The 16,072-nt window shown below is 58.9% G+C and overlaps 1 protein-coding gene across 1 annotated transcript in view; it reads right to left on the minus strand.

Annotated features, from left to right (window-relative positions):
- The window catches only part of Ncor2 (nuclear receptor corepressor 2), a 137,025-nt gene that overhangs the window by 29,353 nt on the left and 91,600 nt on the right, over nt 1–16,072 (minus strand). The window contains exons 18-21 of the mRNA XM_059249863.1: nt 12,330–12,472; nt 7,263–7,410; nt 5,651–5,704; nt 3,937–4,549 (exon numbers count right to left, since the gene is read on the minus strand). Of these exons, the coding sequence (XP_059105846.1) occupies nt 3,937–4,549; nt 5,651–5,704; nt 7,263–7,410; nt 12,330–12,472 (958 nt within the window). The remainder of the gene's footprint in view (nt 1–3,936; nt 4,550–5,650; nt 5,705–7,262; nt 7,411–12,329; nt 12,473–16,072) is intronic.

Raw genomic sequence — 16,072 nt, forward strand, 5'->3', positions numbered from 1 at the left:
AGGGCAAGAGAGGCCAGACACAGTGGCCACATTCCCTGTTCCCTTCATAGGACACTGGACTGGAGCATCCGTGGACACCACAGCTGGGAAGGGTGTGGATGTCTCCTCTAGGGTGATGGCCTGGTCTGGAGTGACACTGTGAGACACTGAAAACACCCAAGGTCACAAGACTGTGTGCTCTAAGTGGCATGCTGTTGGGCATGTTGAGTTACAGCTCAGGAGAGCTACCAAGAGGAAGGTGGGCTGTGATGGAGGGGACCACCACCACAACAGAAGACCTTGTTTTCCGTGAGCAGTAAAATCCGGGGAGCACTGTGTCCCCCAATCTGTGTACAGGTGGAAAACAGTATCGAGCGTCAGTGCTGGCAGAAACCTGCACTTCTGTGTATGTGCAAACACATTTCTGCAGAGACTCAAATTGCGATTCTAGTACATGACGGCACGCCCCTGGAGCTAAGGCCTTTTCTACAGGGACCATGTGCCCTCAGTTTCCCCATTATCTCCAGGAAGGCAAAAGGCTAGAACGGTATCCCAGCGCTGGAGAGATGGCTCAGAGAACCCGGGTTTGGCTCCCAGCACCCATCAAGTAGCTCACAACAGCCTTAGTTCAGCACCGGAAGATTCTATGCCCTCTTCTGGCCTCCTTCCTGTGGCCTCTGTGGTCTCTGCATGAATGTGGTACACACGCGCTCAGGCAGGTGTATACACACACACACACACACACACAAATAAATAGGCAGGAGAGATGGCTCTTGCAGAGGACTGATGTTCGAGTCCCAGAACCCACGCCAGGTGGCTTACAACTGCCTGTAACTCCTCTAGGGGACCAGATGGCCTCTGGCCTTCTCGGGCCCCAGCACTCATGTGCATATACTATACATAGGCACGTAATTAAAAATAATAAGTCTTTAAAAAAAAAAAAAAAAAAAAGCTCTGACAATCTCTGGCTCCAAGACAAAAGCACATTGGTCCCGACACTCCGATTCAGGCCTCTGTGCAAACCACTGAGCGTAAGTTCCGATGGCCACAGGGCCTTTGTGCTGGCTCTTTCCTGTACTCCGATGGCTTTCACACTAACAGCAACAAGCATCCTCCGGTGTTGCCTCCTTCCAGTCACACACACCATCCACGGGGCTCAAGAGCTATAATCCTTTCGTCTTCTCTCCTCACCAGCACCTGAGTACTCGGGAATCAGGGCCCTGCTAGACCTATGTCTAGCATCTCCAGGGGCCTGCCCAGTCCACGCTGCATGATCCGGGGCCTGGCCCCCGGGGATCATGGTTGTGATAACAAAGCGACTCTGTGGATAAGTCTGTACCCATTGCAGGTGGAGAAAGTGAGCTTGGGGGGGCGGGGGGGGGGCTTTCCAATTTCCAACCCTGCTGGAAAGCACCAGACCCCTACTCTGAAAGTGAGGCGGGGGGGGGGGGGGGGGGGGGGGGATGGGGGATGGGGGGTGGTGTTTGTACTGTAAGCCTCATAGCAAACTCCAGGCCCATCTGTCCCAGGCATGGCAGCAGTGCTCTCCAGCAGCGCCCTTCAGGTTTGATGGGATCACCCCCAGTTTACAGACAGCAGCCCAGGTAGCTGGACGTGCTGATGCACTTCTGTCCTCCTGGCCCCCATGGTGTGGCTGGTGAAGGACCAGTGGGTGGTAAGCTTCCAGCCAGGAAGTCTAGCCGCTCACTGAGAGCACACGTGGGCCCCAAGGCAGGGGACTGCTGGTCTCACAGGGCCTGACCTGCCAGGTGTTTTGAGTCCCAGCCCAGGGCTTAGACAGCAAGCAGGAAAGCCATCACGTACCAGGAAGGGAGGGGAAGGACACCAGTGGCTGGTGCTACTGGAGAAGGGGAGCTGGAACTGAGGGGGCACCAGCCTGACCAGAGCCTAGAGAAGTCTGAGGAAGGGGCTAGTATCCAGGGTGGTGCCCCCATGCCTGGCTCTGCAGCCTATGAGCCTACCGTCCAGACTCTGGAGGACAAGGGTGCCACCTACGGCTCTGTGGCACTCTCATCTCAGTAGAGACCCTGGTGGTACCAAAGCTGCCATGGGCCCTGTGTCCCCTGCTGTGCCTGTGAGGACATCGGGGGGCCCCTCAGAAACCCGCTGGCCAGCGTCTGCTTATCCAGGGCCATCTGCTGCCCATCTGGCTCCATGTGGGCCCTACCAGTGGAGTCCCCAGGGGACAAAGAAGGTCCACAAAGCATCCATTTCAGATCTACCAGTCCCGAGGGGAAAGGGGAGCCAGGGGAAGCAGGAAGGGCCCTGTGTGGGCTGGTCCGAAGGTCATGGTCTCCTCCCTTGCTCTGCCGGAATTTTTCAGGGACTTGAGGGGAGAGAAAACAGACTTTGCTGTTTGCAGTCAAAATAAACAGAGTACACTGCCTCCTCACAAAACATCTGTATCTGCCCCAGAGGTGGGTGGGGCGTCCAGATGTGATCAGGGGAGGTTTCCAGGCCTGCCCTTGAGTGCCCAGATGGTCCTACCTAAAAACATGGTGCCCCTAGGGCAGGGAGGGTGCCGATCAGAATGCTCCCCTCAGATATGCTATCACTTCAGAGATGAAGCTGGGGTGACCGCATGGCCAGGGGCCTCCAGTGTCTGGGCCCTGGAGGAGATCACCTCAATCCACATCCCTCACCTCAACCACTGCCATCACTGGAACAACCTGGCTCACATGCAACAGTCTGGCCCATGAAGTGGTCCTGCGTACACCTGGCGGGCTCCTACCCAGGGCCTCTGCACTGACTATTCTCACCACAGAAGGGAAGAACTGGGTCCTCCCTGTGTCCCCAGACCTAACTTCAGGGCCCCTGTACATGGGACTTTTGTCGGGAAGCTATGCTGATGTCACCACAGGGAGACTGGCATCCTTCAAGAAAATAGGAATTTGGAAAGAAGGAGGCGGTCGGGATCAGAGTGCTGTGTCTACAAGCCAGGGACTCCAGGGAGCCATCCGCAGTGAAGGATGCTGGGTGAGGACTTTTCAAGTTGTAATATGGGAGTGACTCCATGACACCTGGATGTGGACCTTCCACCTCCATTACTCCGCCTCTTCAAGCCACCAGGTCTGGGTCACAGCTGCAGGTCACCAACATACACTGTCAACGCATTCTCCCCCGAGCCTTCTATGACTACCTCACTTCCAGATCTCAGCTCCATGTTGCCCCAAAGTGGGTCTTCCTTCCACTGCCCCCTACAAGAATCAATCCACCAGGCGGTGGTGGCGCACGCCTTTAATCCCAGCACTCGGGAGACAGAGGCAGGCAGATCTCTGTGAGTTCGAGGCCAGCCTGGTCTACAGAGTGAGTTCCAGGACAGGCTCCAAAACTACGCAGAGAAACCCTGTGTCGAAAAACCAAAATAAAAAGAATCCTCTGGTGGTGGTCTGAATAAGACTGATTACCATAGGCTCGTACATTAGAATGCTCGGTCTGCAAGGAGGGTACTATTAGAAAGGATTAGGAGGGTTCCCTTGTTGGAAGAAGTGTGTCACTAGGGGTAGACTTGAAAGTTTCAAAAGCTAAAGCCAGGCTCAGGCTCAGTATCAGTCAGTCAGTCAGTCATTCAGTCAGTCAGTCTGTCTGTCCCTGTCTCTCACTTACTTCTCCAGCACCATGCCCGCCATGCGCGCTGCCAAGCTCCCCATCCATCATGGTGGAATGGACTAAATCCCTGAAACTATAAGCCAGTCCCCCGTTACAGGTTTTCTTTTATAAGAACTGCCTTGGTCACGGTGTCTCTTCACAGCAATAGAACAGTGACAGACACCCCCATTTCTGGTCTCAGTCTCACGTTGGCCCCCACAGACCGGCCACACACCTCGCGGTGGGCAGGGCCACCTGTGTTGCCCCTGGCAGATGGAGGGTGTCCCCTGTGTTTGCAGAATCCACAAGAACCCACGCCCACAGCCAGGGCCGCCCGGGGCCGCTCACCTGCCCTTGTCGCCTCCCTCGGGCTCGTCGACCTCGTCGGCACTGCAGGTGGCACTCGAGTCACTGTCCTGGGGGGCGCCCGAGCTGGAACCCTTGGCTGCTGCAGCCTTGCTTCCAGCCTCGTCCACCTTGAGCGGCGCCTCAGACGCAGCCTCGATGGCCTCTGTGCCTTTGGCCTTGTCTTCGGGCTGCTCCTCCTCAGCCTCCTCCTTGTGCTCACTCGTCACACTCCTGGGCGGCTCCTCAGGGGCCTCAGGCTCCTCTGCCTTTCCCACATCAATCATCAGCTCCTCAGATTCAGGCTTCTGCTCCTTGGCATCCTCCGTCTGAGGAACTGTGGCCGCCTGGTCTTCTTGGTCATCCTTGGGAACAGCAGCCGGGGGTGTGGCGGGGGACGGGGGAGCGACTGGGGACGGTGGGCCACTGGCATCAGGGGCTGGGCAGGGCTCAGCAGGGGCCGCTGCAGGTTCTTCAGGTGGAGGGAGGGGGGGCTGGGTGGCAGCAGGCAATGCCTCAGTGCCGGTGGGCTTAGGCCCATTTTGTCCAGTGTCCTTGGTGGCCTCCGTGCGCGGGGATGGGACACTCTCGGTGTCGGAGCTGTTGTTGATAGTGGCTACATGCAGGGCGAAAGCAAAGAGGGGAATGAGCTGCTATGTGGGAGGTGCCAGCACTCCCAAAGAATACCAGAACGGCCCCCAGGCTCCCACCCATCCAGGTGAGCCTCGTCCCCCACAAGTCCCTATGGACTCTTCCCGGGCTGCCGCAGTCCTTGACCAGTCTGCATCTACAGCTTCTCCTTCCTGCTGTCCAGAGACCGGCCAACCCTAACCACTAGACTCTCCAGCAGCCAGTGCCCCTACAGGGCCAGTCCAAAGACAGGCCCTCATCTGGGTCTGCAGATATGATCTGACAGGCAGATATGACCTTGGCTCTGTGCCCGAGTTTTGGTACTCCCATGGGAAACTCAGGGCTTTTCTCAAGCTTCCGCTTTTCCATCCCCGGAACGGGGGACCAAACTGCCACGGAGGCTGCAGAGCCACTGTACAGGCCCCGGGACTGTGCGTACATTACAACATGGCTGACAACATAGCACGATACAAGACCATTGCAGAGGACACCCCTGAAAGAGCATGCCCACTGCTAGTGCTCCGTGGGTTTCCCAGGTAGGTTAAAGGCTGCGTGTGCGTGCGTGCGTGTGTGTGCGCGCGCGCGCGCGTATGTACTGAAGCACCAGAGACCGTGTGTGTGTGTGTGTGTGTGTGTGTGTGTGTGTGTGTGTGTGTACACACCATGGCCCACATAGGTTAAAGGCTGCATGTGTGTGCATGCGTATACACCGTGGGATTCCCACATAGGTTAAAGGGTATGTGTGTGTGTGTGTGTGTGTGTGTGTGTGTGTGTTGTGTGTGTGTGTACTGAAGCACCAGAGACCCAGCCTCATTAGCTTTTTGGATCTCATGTCCCTCTGTTTTCTGCAGAACAGACACCTGGAAACAGGGCTGGGGACACGGAAGAGGGAAAAGGTCCTGAAGGAAACCCGGGAGAGGAAAGACAAGCAGGGCATGCTGATCACAGCCGAGGGAGAACAGCACGGGAACGGACACTGGACAGGAGAACCCAGAGGAAGCAGCACGCAGTGAGGCATGGGGACAGATGTGTGATCTTGGATACCCCGCTGCTCCCCCGACCCCCTCAGCCACGGCCACACTCTTACCTGGGCCACTGCACTCCCCCACTCTGGAAACCTCATTCCCAGAGGCCTGCAAGGCTGGAAGGAAGGTAGAGAAGACTTAGAATTGAGGTGGCAATAATCCTGTGGAAAGGGAAGGGGTGTGGCTGGCAGACGGCAGGGGACCCACACGGCAGGGCCTGGCCACCCACAGCTATGGTGACCTGCAGCAGCCCGCACAGGCAAAGTATGTCCAGGGTCAACAGAGCCCTGGCCAAGTGCCAGGGGCACAAACCAATGGGAGTTCCTGCCCTCAACCAACAGGCCCACCAATCTGTCACCAGCCTTTTCTGTTTCTGAGCTCCCTTAGAGCCCAGAGCAGGACACCTCTCCCAGAAACGGTATCACTAACATCAGCGGGGAGCTGGTCGTGGGCACAGGACATGTGACCCTAGAGACCTCCAGATCAGGGTTCTCAATTAGCAGGCTGACAGGTGAGGAAGCCGAGACACAGAGAGCTAATCAAGCTGCCTGGGCCGCAGAGTGGGTCTGACCTCTGGGCTTCCTCCTCTTAGTCCAACGACAGGACACAGAGGTTGAAGCCACTGAAGTCCTGTGAACAAGCGACAAGCCCCCTCTCGGCTGTTGGTGCCTCCTACTCACGGTCAGGCATGTCCACACCAGCAGCCCTCAGAGTCACGCAGGAGCTGTGACATCTGGGGCTGGCCCCACCCTAAGGACCGGGCTTGGGCTGGGAAGGAACAACTAGAGGCTCAGCTCTGCACTGGGTCAGAGACGCTCCAGCCGGTCCCCAGGGTGTGCACCAGGCATGTCCACAGCCTGGCACACAGTAGGCACTTTACAGACCCACACACCAAGGGACAGGAAGAACACACGCCCCTTCCCCTGGAGGCCACAAGGCACAGGGCTGTGACCAGGCCTTAGAGACCTGGAGTGACTTCTCCACGCCTCAGTCTCCCCTGTAAACATGCTGTCACCGACTCCTCAGGCTATGGTGACAGAGATGAGGCTATGGGGCTGCCATGACCGTTACCACACAAGGAAGTCCTAGGTCAAGTCGTCCCTGGCCTGTAAGTGCAGGGCCTCACACAAATGTTTGCTAGACCAATGGGCCTAAGTCACGTCATGGTCCCTAGGGGAGTGCTTCCCTAGGCCTCAGTCTTCCACACTGCTGTCCCAGGAATCCCCAGGTGGTGAGAGGCCTCAGGACAGCCTGGCCCTGCTTGTCCCCGGTTCCTAAGCAGGGTGTGACCCTCCCCCTGACCCAGTATCTGGGGCTCACAGTCACTCCCGACTCTTGTGGGCAGCTCTGGTCTCCAGCTTTCCCTCCACACCACCTCTGCCTTGCTCATGGAGGGGACTAGGAAGGCACTCAACAAAGGGGGCAGGTCTTTGCCACAACAGCCGAGGGCCCAGCCCGGGATGCCGAGAGGACTCATAGCCTGGCCTCCTGAGGTCACTCCAGGCCCTACAGTGAAAGCCGAAAGCCTCTCACCTAACCACAGCCTAGTCAGGGCTCCTCTGTGGTCATCCCTAGGCCTGGCTCAGGGAACCAGAGGATGCCTAGGAGGACGGAGACACAGAATGGGGGGTGTGTGTGTGACCCCTCCCTCCCTTCTGAGGACAGTGACTTCACCTTCCGCCTCCTCAGCCAGCTCTTCCTCATTGGCACTTGCGCCAGAGGCTTCCATCTCCTCGTCCTCGGCGGCAGGTGGGAAGGCTGTCTCCTCGCTTGCTGCGGCCGGGGTCTTCTTCTTCTTCCTCCGCGCATTCCTCTCCTTCTCCTGGGACAGGACAGTAGTGGTCAAGGCTGGAGATGCCTCGGGCCTGAGGCCCAGCCACAGCTCCAAGGGCAGTGAGCCTGCCTGCACGGCTGTACAGGCAACCTTCCCACTCGCCCATCCGAGTGGCCACAGAGGCCAGGGCTATTTTTACCACAGAGGCTTCACAGTGCCATGTGTCCCAGTGGGACACTGGGCACAGGCTGGCCCAGGCCAGCATGGGAAGGCCATAATGTCACAGTGCACACTCGGGACACCACGGCTGTGAACACAGACTCGGCAAGCCCAACAGCGAGTGCCACTGTCCTTAAAGCCAGCCACATACACTCTAAAGGACTCAGGGGACTGACTAGGGACCATGGGGGGGGGGCGAGATTAAACAGGGACAGAGAGAGCACAGGGCCAAGTCAGCGGGCTGGGTGATCAGGTTGCTATTGGAAGGTGATATGACACTTTAGTCCAGGTCTGAGTACAGAGGGAGCATCCAGGCAAGGCTCTGTCTGAGAGGGGCCTGTGTGCAAAGCCCCTGGGGTGTGGATGAGCCATGCTGCAGTACTGCCTCACCTCAAGCCACCCCTACTCCTACACACTCGGGGCCCAGCTTTCCACCCTCCCAGCACGGGGGCATTCACACTCTTCTCCAGGCTGGACTTCTGTGTCCCCATACCGAGCTGGGCGGAAGTCCAGAACAGCCAAAGCTCCCCTAGGTTTGGGATGCACAGCAGAGTCGGCGACAAACGGGTCTCAAACTGATCAGGATGCCCCGGTTGGGGGCACTCTGGATCTAACCTGGTACAAGTGTGGTCCGAGGTGCCCAGTGGCACCCCTGGTTCTCACTGACACCCCTGGTTTGGCATCATCCAAAGGGAGTCCAGGTGGGGCTTCCCCAGGTGCAGCCATTGAGGAACCGGCTAGGTGTGAAGGAGTGTGGTGGTGGTGGGGGTGGGGGGATGGGAGGGGGCACAACACAACCGAGAATCTTCTCGGGGAGAAGGCCGAAGATAGAAGAGGGGACCACAGGCCAACAAAGGACAGGCTAGCAGCTGATGAGAGATGATAGTTCTGCTGTGTCTGGCTAGTGACACTCTGTCCTGGAAATATAGCATGCCCATGCTCTGGGGTGATGGCCTGCTGTCTCCACAGCCACACAGGCCCCAGAATAGACCTTGTGGAGCACAAGGCCCTGAGGTACAAGTGTGCCATCCTAAGTCCCAGAGACAAGGCTCCCAGAACACGAGAACAAAAGGGGAAATACGTGTCTGTCCATCCGTCCGTCACCATCTCTATCACCAACGCTAGGCCACAGGCTTGTCCTGACTATACACAGACCTCATGGGACATTTGCCCTGCCACCCACACCCACACAGGGCCTGGTCTTGGCACCTCCCAAGAGGCCCAGGCTCCAGTCTGCGGGTGCGAGGATGTTGTGGCATGTGGCTGGGGATCCCCTTCCTTTGTCTATCTTTAGCAACAGGAACTAGGCAGCAGGTTGCAGGGATACTCACAGGAAACAGGAGCCCATCAGCCTGGCAGAGCCACGGGCGAGTGATACAGCACACCCTGTGATTCTAGAGCCTATGGGAAAGCCCAGCACCAAAGAGCTGGTAGGCCCGTGAAAGTGGTATTTGGGAGACACGAACACAAATTACACCTGGCATTTACTAAACACCTACTGCGCACCAGCAATCTGCAAGGTGTCAGGTCACGTGAACGCACAGCTACCCTGCCAATCAGGGTAGGTCACCCCTGCTTCCAACACTCCGGCCATTCCCTAACACCTGAATCCGCCCTTCGATCTCTAGTCCTGCCACTCCGCATGATCCAAGTCTCCTTCTCTAGCCCCCACGCCAGCCCCAGGGACTTTGCACAGGCAGTTCCCTGCCTGAACACCCTTCCCCCAGATAGTGAAGACTCACTTCCTCAGTCAGCTCTTTGCTCCAACGTCATCTTCCCAGGGGCCCTGGGGGATCAGCCAGTGCCCTCCAACCCTCACTCTTACTGTATCCCTACCTCGGCCCCTTCAGGCCACATTCTGGAAGTTCTTGACCAGACTTACTCCTCATCAACCGGGACCTCTGCTTACTCTGCCTGTTTCCCTCCTACATCTGGAGAAGAGGCAGGCACTCCACAGCCATGTCACCACACAAATGAGCCTCGGAGACGACGATGACACCGATTCGGAGAGGCAAAGCTCGGCGTCAAGGAGGACTGCCTGCCTGCCTGCCTGCCGGGGTTCAAGCACATCCCTGCCTGGAGCATCTCCCAGCAGCCACGGCGAGAAGACAGTAGAAGGAAGCGAGGCCAGCAGGGCCGAGGCCCAGATGACACACTGAGCAACCTGGAGGCCGAGCCCTGAGGGCCAGGACACAGACAGAAGGGCAGCCTTCGGCCACATGGAGGGGGAGGGAGACCTCAGAGAGGACAGGGCTGCCAAATGTTACATAACCCGCGACACGGGGCCCCGCCCGAGCTCCCGGTTCCTGATGAGCCTCCAGCAGCCATGTGCAGGCCAGGCCCGGGGTGAGCAGGAGGGGACACCCACTGACCTCCCGGCCCTCCCCCTCCCCCCCTCTCCCTGGGTGGCCGAGGGTAGCATGCCTTCCTGTACTCAGAGGGGGCTGAGCCAGCACCTAAGGGTCTTAGCCATTCAGGACTCACAGGCAGAAGTGACCCTCTTGTTCTTGTGCATTTTCTTCTTTGAGACAGGGACCTGTAGCCCGGGCTGGCCCTGAACTCCTGATCCTCCTGCATCAAACCTCCTGAGTGCTGGGATTATAGACATGTGCTACCATGCCTGGCCTGACCCACCCTCTTTCTAGCCTGATGTTGAGGGGGTGGGAAGCAGACAGCCCAGGACAGAGGCTTCTACAAAGGCCGGCTCACACACTCCCACAATGGGGTGCCTGCCCTGACCGGGGGTATCTGCCTCTGCTTACTGCTCGGATAGCGGTCCTTGGGACCAGCCCACTCTTGAGGTCAGCTGGGGAGGGAATCAGCACTCCCCTTCATCAGGCTGCCACCAGGGCGGCTTACCTAAATGACAAAGCCAGGGACAAGGACCCCCTTCCAGCAGCCTGGCTCCATCGCACTTCTCAGCTCAGTAGCTCGCCATGATTCCCACACCCCACCACAGAAGCAGCCAGCTCCTCCGGAAACTCCAACCACACCTCTGCCCACTAGACTCGGACTCTGTCCTACTCTGACCTGGGCCAGATGCTCGACTTTCCACAGTGGAAGGCACTGGCTCCTCACACATTCTTGAAGTGGGTGTCTCCCCCATGCCTGTTTTATTACACAGGTGGAAACTGAGGCCTGGGGGCCAAGCTGTGTGCCCTCAGCACCGGCCACAGGACGGCAGAGCCAGGGAACAAACCCACAGGCCCAGAGCCCTCTGTACTTTGGAGTGAGTGACTCAGTGCACGCATGTGTGTGCCCATCTCTTACCTGGGACAGACATGGCACACTCAGAAGACACCTGTACCCTGAGCCTCTGCCAACAGCACCCCCATGGCTTTAGCTGGTGGGGGGCTGGTAAGCAAGTTGCCTCATGGCCCCTTCCAAGTACTACACTGGCACTTGTGAGGAAGACGCCCTCCCCCAGAGACCTCGGAGTCGGTTGTTATCCTTCCCATTTCACAGTCAGGGAAACTGAGGCACAGAGAAGACAAGACACTTCCTACAAGTGGCAGAGCCCAGATTTACACACACAGGTCTCCTGGGTAGCGTCCATCAACACACATCCCTTGGTGGTAACTGCTGCACAGTGGCCGTAAGGGCCTCACACACCCAGAGGACAGGGTTGGTAAGTGGGCTGTGACATAAGTGATATAACAAACAGCAAGCAGGTAGGAAGCCCCACGGAGTGCTTCCCCTCCACGGGCATCTCATTTCTGACTCACGGGACCACCTACAGTCAGTCCCTCACCGTCTGGATGAAGAGAACAAACAGCTCAGGAGGGAGAAACCATTGCTCAGGTCACGTGGCTGCCCAACTCACAAGCTCAGACCTAGCCCCTCTCTCTAACCCACAGGGTACCCAGGTCCCTGTCCCACTGGGGATCCTTGGGAGCAGAGGGAGTAGTCCCCTGGAAACATGAAGAGTTGGGCAGTCATACACTCACAGAAACCTGAACTGGACAGTGACTGGGCCATGAGGGTGACAGCTGCAGCCCCAGGGGGCTGAGGAGGCTGGCCCTGGATTCTGCATGGGGACAGAGACCAGTTCTGGCCTGCCCTACTGTGTTGTAGCAATGTGATGTCATGCATTGCTGTGTGACCTGCTCTGGGCCTCGGCAGGCTGCAGGGAAGGGTAATGCGTCTTCAGTTGCACGGAAATCCACGAGACTTTAGAGCCATGGAGGAGTGGATGCCAGGCCCCCTCCCGAGCCTGACTACAACAAGAGGCTGAAGGCAGAGGGGGGCAGTTACTCGGCTGTGAGTGCACGCTTCTACTTAGGAGGCTAAAGAGTCTCGCCAGGCCTCAGTTTTTCCAGCCCTGAGATGATGATGATGATGATCACAAGTGTGTCCAAGATGAGAGAGAGGATAGACGGATGGGGAGAAGGCAGTGGGGAGGCTCCCCGAGGCCCTCCTGGCCATGGCTGGAGACGGACACCTCGTTTGGGATGTGCCTGGCCCCCAAGTCCTCCTCTGGCCTGACTTTTGGGACCCACTTTCCCTTTCACCGCAGCTCCAATGCCCAAAGGGGCAGTCAGGCGGACGCCAGGCTGCTCACTTAGGGCTCTTTTGCCTCTGGGTCTCCAATCCATGGCGCTGAGGGTGGCGGCGGTGGATTCCTGGCTGAGTCAGGGCCCAGCCCACCTGCACCTCCCCATGCGGGCGCCAGGCGGCCAGGGGCCACATGAGGGAGGCCTGGCTGTGGGCGGCCTGGCGGTCCCCAGTCCCCAGGGGGCCCAGCTCACCATCTTTAGCTTGTGCTGCTGAAGGATCTCATCCAGGTTCTGCCTCTTCTTGTAGTTGAAGTAGAAGTTCTTACACTGGGACACGGTCTTGGAGCCCACCATTCGGGCGATGGCTGACCAGTTCCTCCCATGTTCCAGGAGGCCTGTGGGTGGAGGGCAGGTGAGGGCTTATGCCAGGCCAAGACCCAGGAGCCCAGACAGGGATCAGGAAAATGACGGTGACAGGCATGGCCCCAAGTCAGGCCTCGTTTCAGATTCTAGGGGCCAGAACACACAGCTTTCCCCTCATCTCTCCCTCCCCAGTTGGGCGGGAGCTGTGGTGACCCAGCCCTGACACCACACAGCTGCAGAGAGGCCTCAGGAGAGCAAGCCTGTTTTCCGGTCTCACCATAGGTGAAGGGAAAAAAAGCAGTGGAAGAGCAGAGGTTGGAGCAGGGCCGAGCTGAGGAAGGGAGCAGGGTGAAGAGCTTGGGCCCTCACACCTAAAGGGCCACACCAGACTCGGGGCCCACCTGGCCGGGCTGGGCTCAGCAGCCAAGGATGGATCTTTCCCAAGGCACAGCTTGAGACCACATGGTAGAAGAAACTCCAGATCTCCAGGCCCTCCAAGCCCACCAAGGCCACGGACCTCACTGCTCCGAGCTCCATACGGAATGGCATACTCTGTTCAGCTCTGAGGCCACAAACCCTGGGCTAGCAGGCTGCGGACCCTCTGGTCACACCTCACCCACCTTCAGTGGGCCCCAGCTTCCCTGAAGGCAAAGCTGGCCACTTTCCCATGGCAGTGACAGAACCTGGCCCTGGGGACGGAGGTTAAGAGGCTGAACAACTAACTGTGCCAGAGCCAGAGCCTCAAAGCCACTTTGGGATAATGCTCAGATTTCCCATCACCGAGCTTCGAGACATTTTCTTCCATACAAGTCAAGTCAAAGCCGAACACGGGGCTGTAACTGCTGGGGAGGGGGGAGTGCAGGGGGATGGGGGAAGGCAAGCGCTAACCATCCTCACCCACCCCCTCATTCAAACCCCAGTTGGTGGCTTACTACAAACAAAGGAACCAGCAAAACCCCCAAACATACCAGCAAGTGACCCCCTAGGTCTGCATAGCATTGAATGGAGTCTGTCTTGCCCCGCCCCCACACCCTGGCCAAGACTGGGACTGTGAGTTTCTCACCCACTTCAGCCAGCTCAGAAATGGGTCTGAAGCCTCAGCTTCCCACTGTAGCAGCCCCCCCCGGGGGGGCCGTGGTATGGGGGAGGCACTGGACAGCCAGGCCACCTGCTGGCCTGCAGTGACCACAAGAGCCACGTGGCTCCATAGCTGCTTCTCAGGGATCCTCAAGGACAGGAGGCAGGGAGGGCCAGGGCGCGGGATCAAGTGTAACTCAGCCCCTGACCTTTCCCTCCACCCGCGCCAGCAGCAGCTGCCACTTCCAGAACCTGGCGGCTGGGGCTGCGTTTATTTATATTTCCCGAGCGCGGGCCAAGAGGGCCCAGCAAACACGTCAGGCCTCCGAGGGATCGCAGGCCCGGAACCCCAGGGCAGGTCTCCATTTGGAACTGTTGGGGGTGGGGCGGCTGCTGAGCTGGGGGTGGCCCGACCCTGGGGAGCAGACATTTCCAAATTCAGTTAAGTCAACAAGGAGTTGGGCGGCTGGGTCCCTTAACTAACTCAGCTTATAGAAGTGAGAACCCACGGCGGTGGGGGGTGGGGGGTGGCACTCAGCTGTTCCTGAGCACGTGGGGCCACCAAGGAGCACTGGGCAGAGCTGTTAGGGAGCCCTTCCCCGAGTGTGCCACACAGCCCTGGGAAGACAGGAGCTTCCTCACACTGGGGTGCCGTGCACAGGAGCACTTCACATCCCACGATGTGGAGACAACTCTGTCTACCCTGGGGAGCCCCTCCGAGAATGCCCCAGCCGAGCCTGGAGCCCAGATGAGTGCAGCCTCCCTCCAGGGGATCTGGGCTGCACCTAGAAAGGCCAGAAGGGGCACCAGGGAAAGGCGAGCTGCGGCCACGGGTCCAAAATTCCAAGTCCCCCCACCACACTTCCAGCCGTAATTTCCTGTAACCCCATCAAAGTCACTGCCACCAGCCTGCCCACCCTCCAGCCCGATCCCCAGCCAGGGGGTCACTCACATCCTCTCATCTGCGTCTCCCCCTCGGCCAAGTTTTCCGGAAACATCCGGCTGGAAGGATGCTCCAGGGAGTGGAGCAGTGATCAGGAGGCTGTGGCCGAGAGGCTCCTCAGGGCTTCTTGCTGGTGTGCCCTGGCTCCAGCTCTGATCACATCCTCAGCAGCAAAGAGGGTGAGAGCTGGGGGCGGGAGCTGCTCGCAGCCCGCCCCACGGGGTCCAGGACTCCTCCAGCCGCTGCCACCAGCTGCCTCAGGGAGTAGAGTGGTGCCCTTCCCGCTCGGGAGGGGGACGCGGGCAACGCCAGCGGGAAGTTGTCAGTTCTGTGTGCTGGGTTTCTCTGTGCCAGGCGTCACCAGTGTGCACCCGCCGTCCGCAGTTCTTCCAGGCACCAGTGTTCTCAGGGAGGACACTTGGGGGGGGGTGCTGGCGGGGAGCCCCCAGACCCACCAAGCCACATGAAATCCAAAGCCCTGAGCAGGACGGGACCGACCGGGCAGCTGGGTCCCTAAGCGGCCGGGCTATGGGACCCAGGGCTCCGCTCCGCTCTTCTTGCTGCCTGACCCAGCGAGCCGCGTCAGGACTGAATGTGACCTCCAGACGCAGCGGGCGGGGGCGGGCGGGGGCCGGGCACAGGCCCAGGTTCGGCTGGGCGGGCCAACTGGCACAGGCTCCCTCCCTCTCTCCCCATCCGTGGCAGCGTCAGCAGCGGTAAGAACAGACTGAGGGATCCAGAAAAACAGAGCTCCCACCCCCGGCAGGCAGGGAGCAAGCAGCCTCTTCCGCCCGCCCGCCAGCCAGCCAGCCCTCCCCGCCAGCCAGCCGGTTCCACCTGCGGTCGCACCCCCCCCTTTCCTCACAGGCCCCCAGAGCCTGGACCAGCCTCCCAGAGGGCTGTGGGTGGCCAGAACTGGCTAGCTTTCGATGGGGATGGGGGTTGGGGAACTTGGGATCTACTTGGGAGTACTCTGATGCCACCAACCATCTGGGGTGGGGGAAGGACCTGGGGCTTCCAGAGGTCTAGCCTAGGGTCTGGAGACTCTGGCTGCCTACTACAACCTCTCTTCTCTGAGAGCACCTGCTATAAGGTCCCAACAGCTCCCTGAAGGCCAAGACAACCGAGCCGACTTCTACAGCAGCCTCCGGTCAGGCTGACTTCCACAACCAGCTCTTCCCCCTAGCCCTTGCCCTTCCATCCTGTTCTAGAAGCCCAGAGGACAGGGACAGACAGCTAGGAGCTTTCCTGTATCCCTGGCCCTGTGTGCTCAGCCACATCCCATGCCAGCTGGCGGAGAGATCCGCATACAGCTGAGAACCCAGGTCTTTCCCATAGAATCCCACTGTGCTCCACAGGGGAACGCCAAAGGGGGCCTATGTGAGCACACCCCCTGTGGAAATGTCAGTGTGTTCCTGGAAGGAAACCCAAAGGCTCCTCAAGGCTGAGGAGCCCCAGAAAACAGACAGCTCCACTGCTCCCAACCATGAGAAGGCCCCAGGACATTTGCATATGTCCGAGGAGAAGCATTCTGGGCTCTGCCTCTGGCCCTCGGAGGGGTAGTTCATCTCCACAGCGTCAACTCCCTGAACCCAACTCCTTTGCTGCACCC

Source organism: Peromyscus eremicus, chromosome 23 (genome assembly GCF_949786415.1).
Source record: "Peromyscus eremicus chromosome 23, PerEre_H2_v1, whole genome shotgun sequence".
Taxonomy (NCBI): domain Eukaryota; kingdom Metazoa; phylum Chordata; class Mammalia; order Rodentia; family Cricetidae; genus Peromyscus; species Peromyscus eremicus.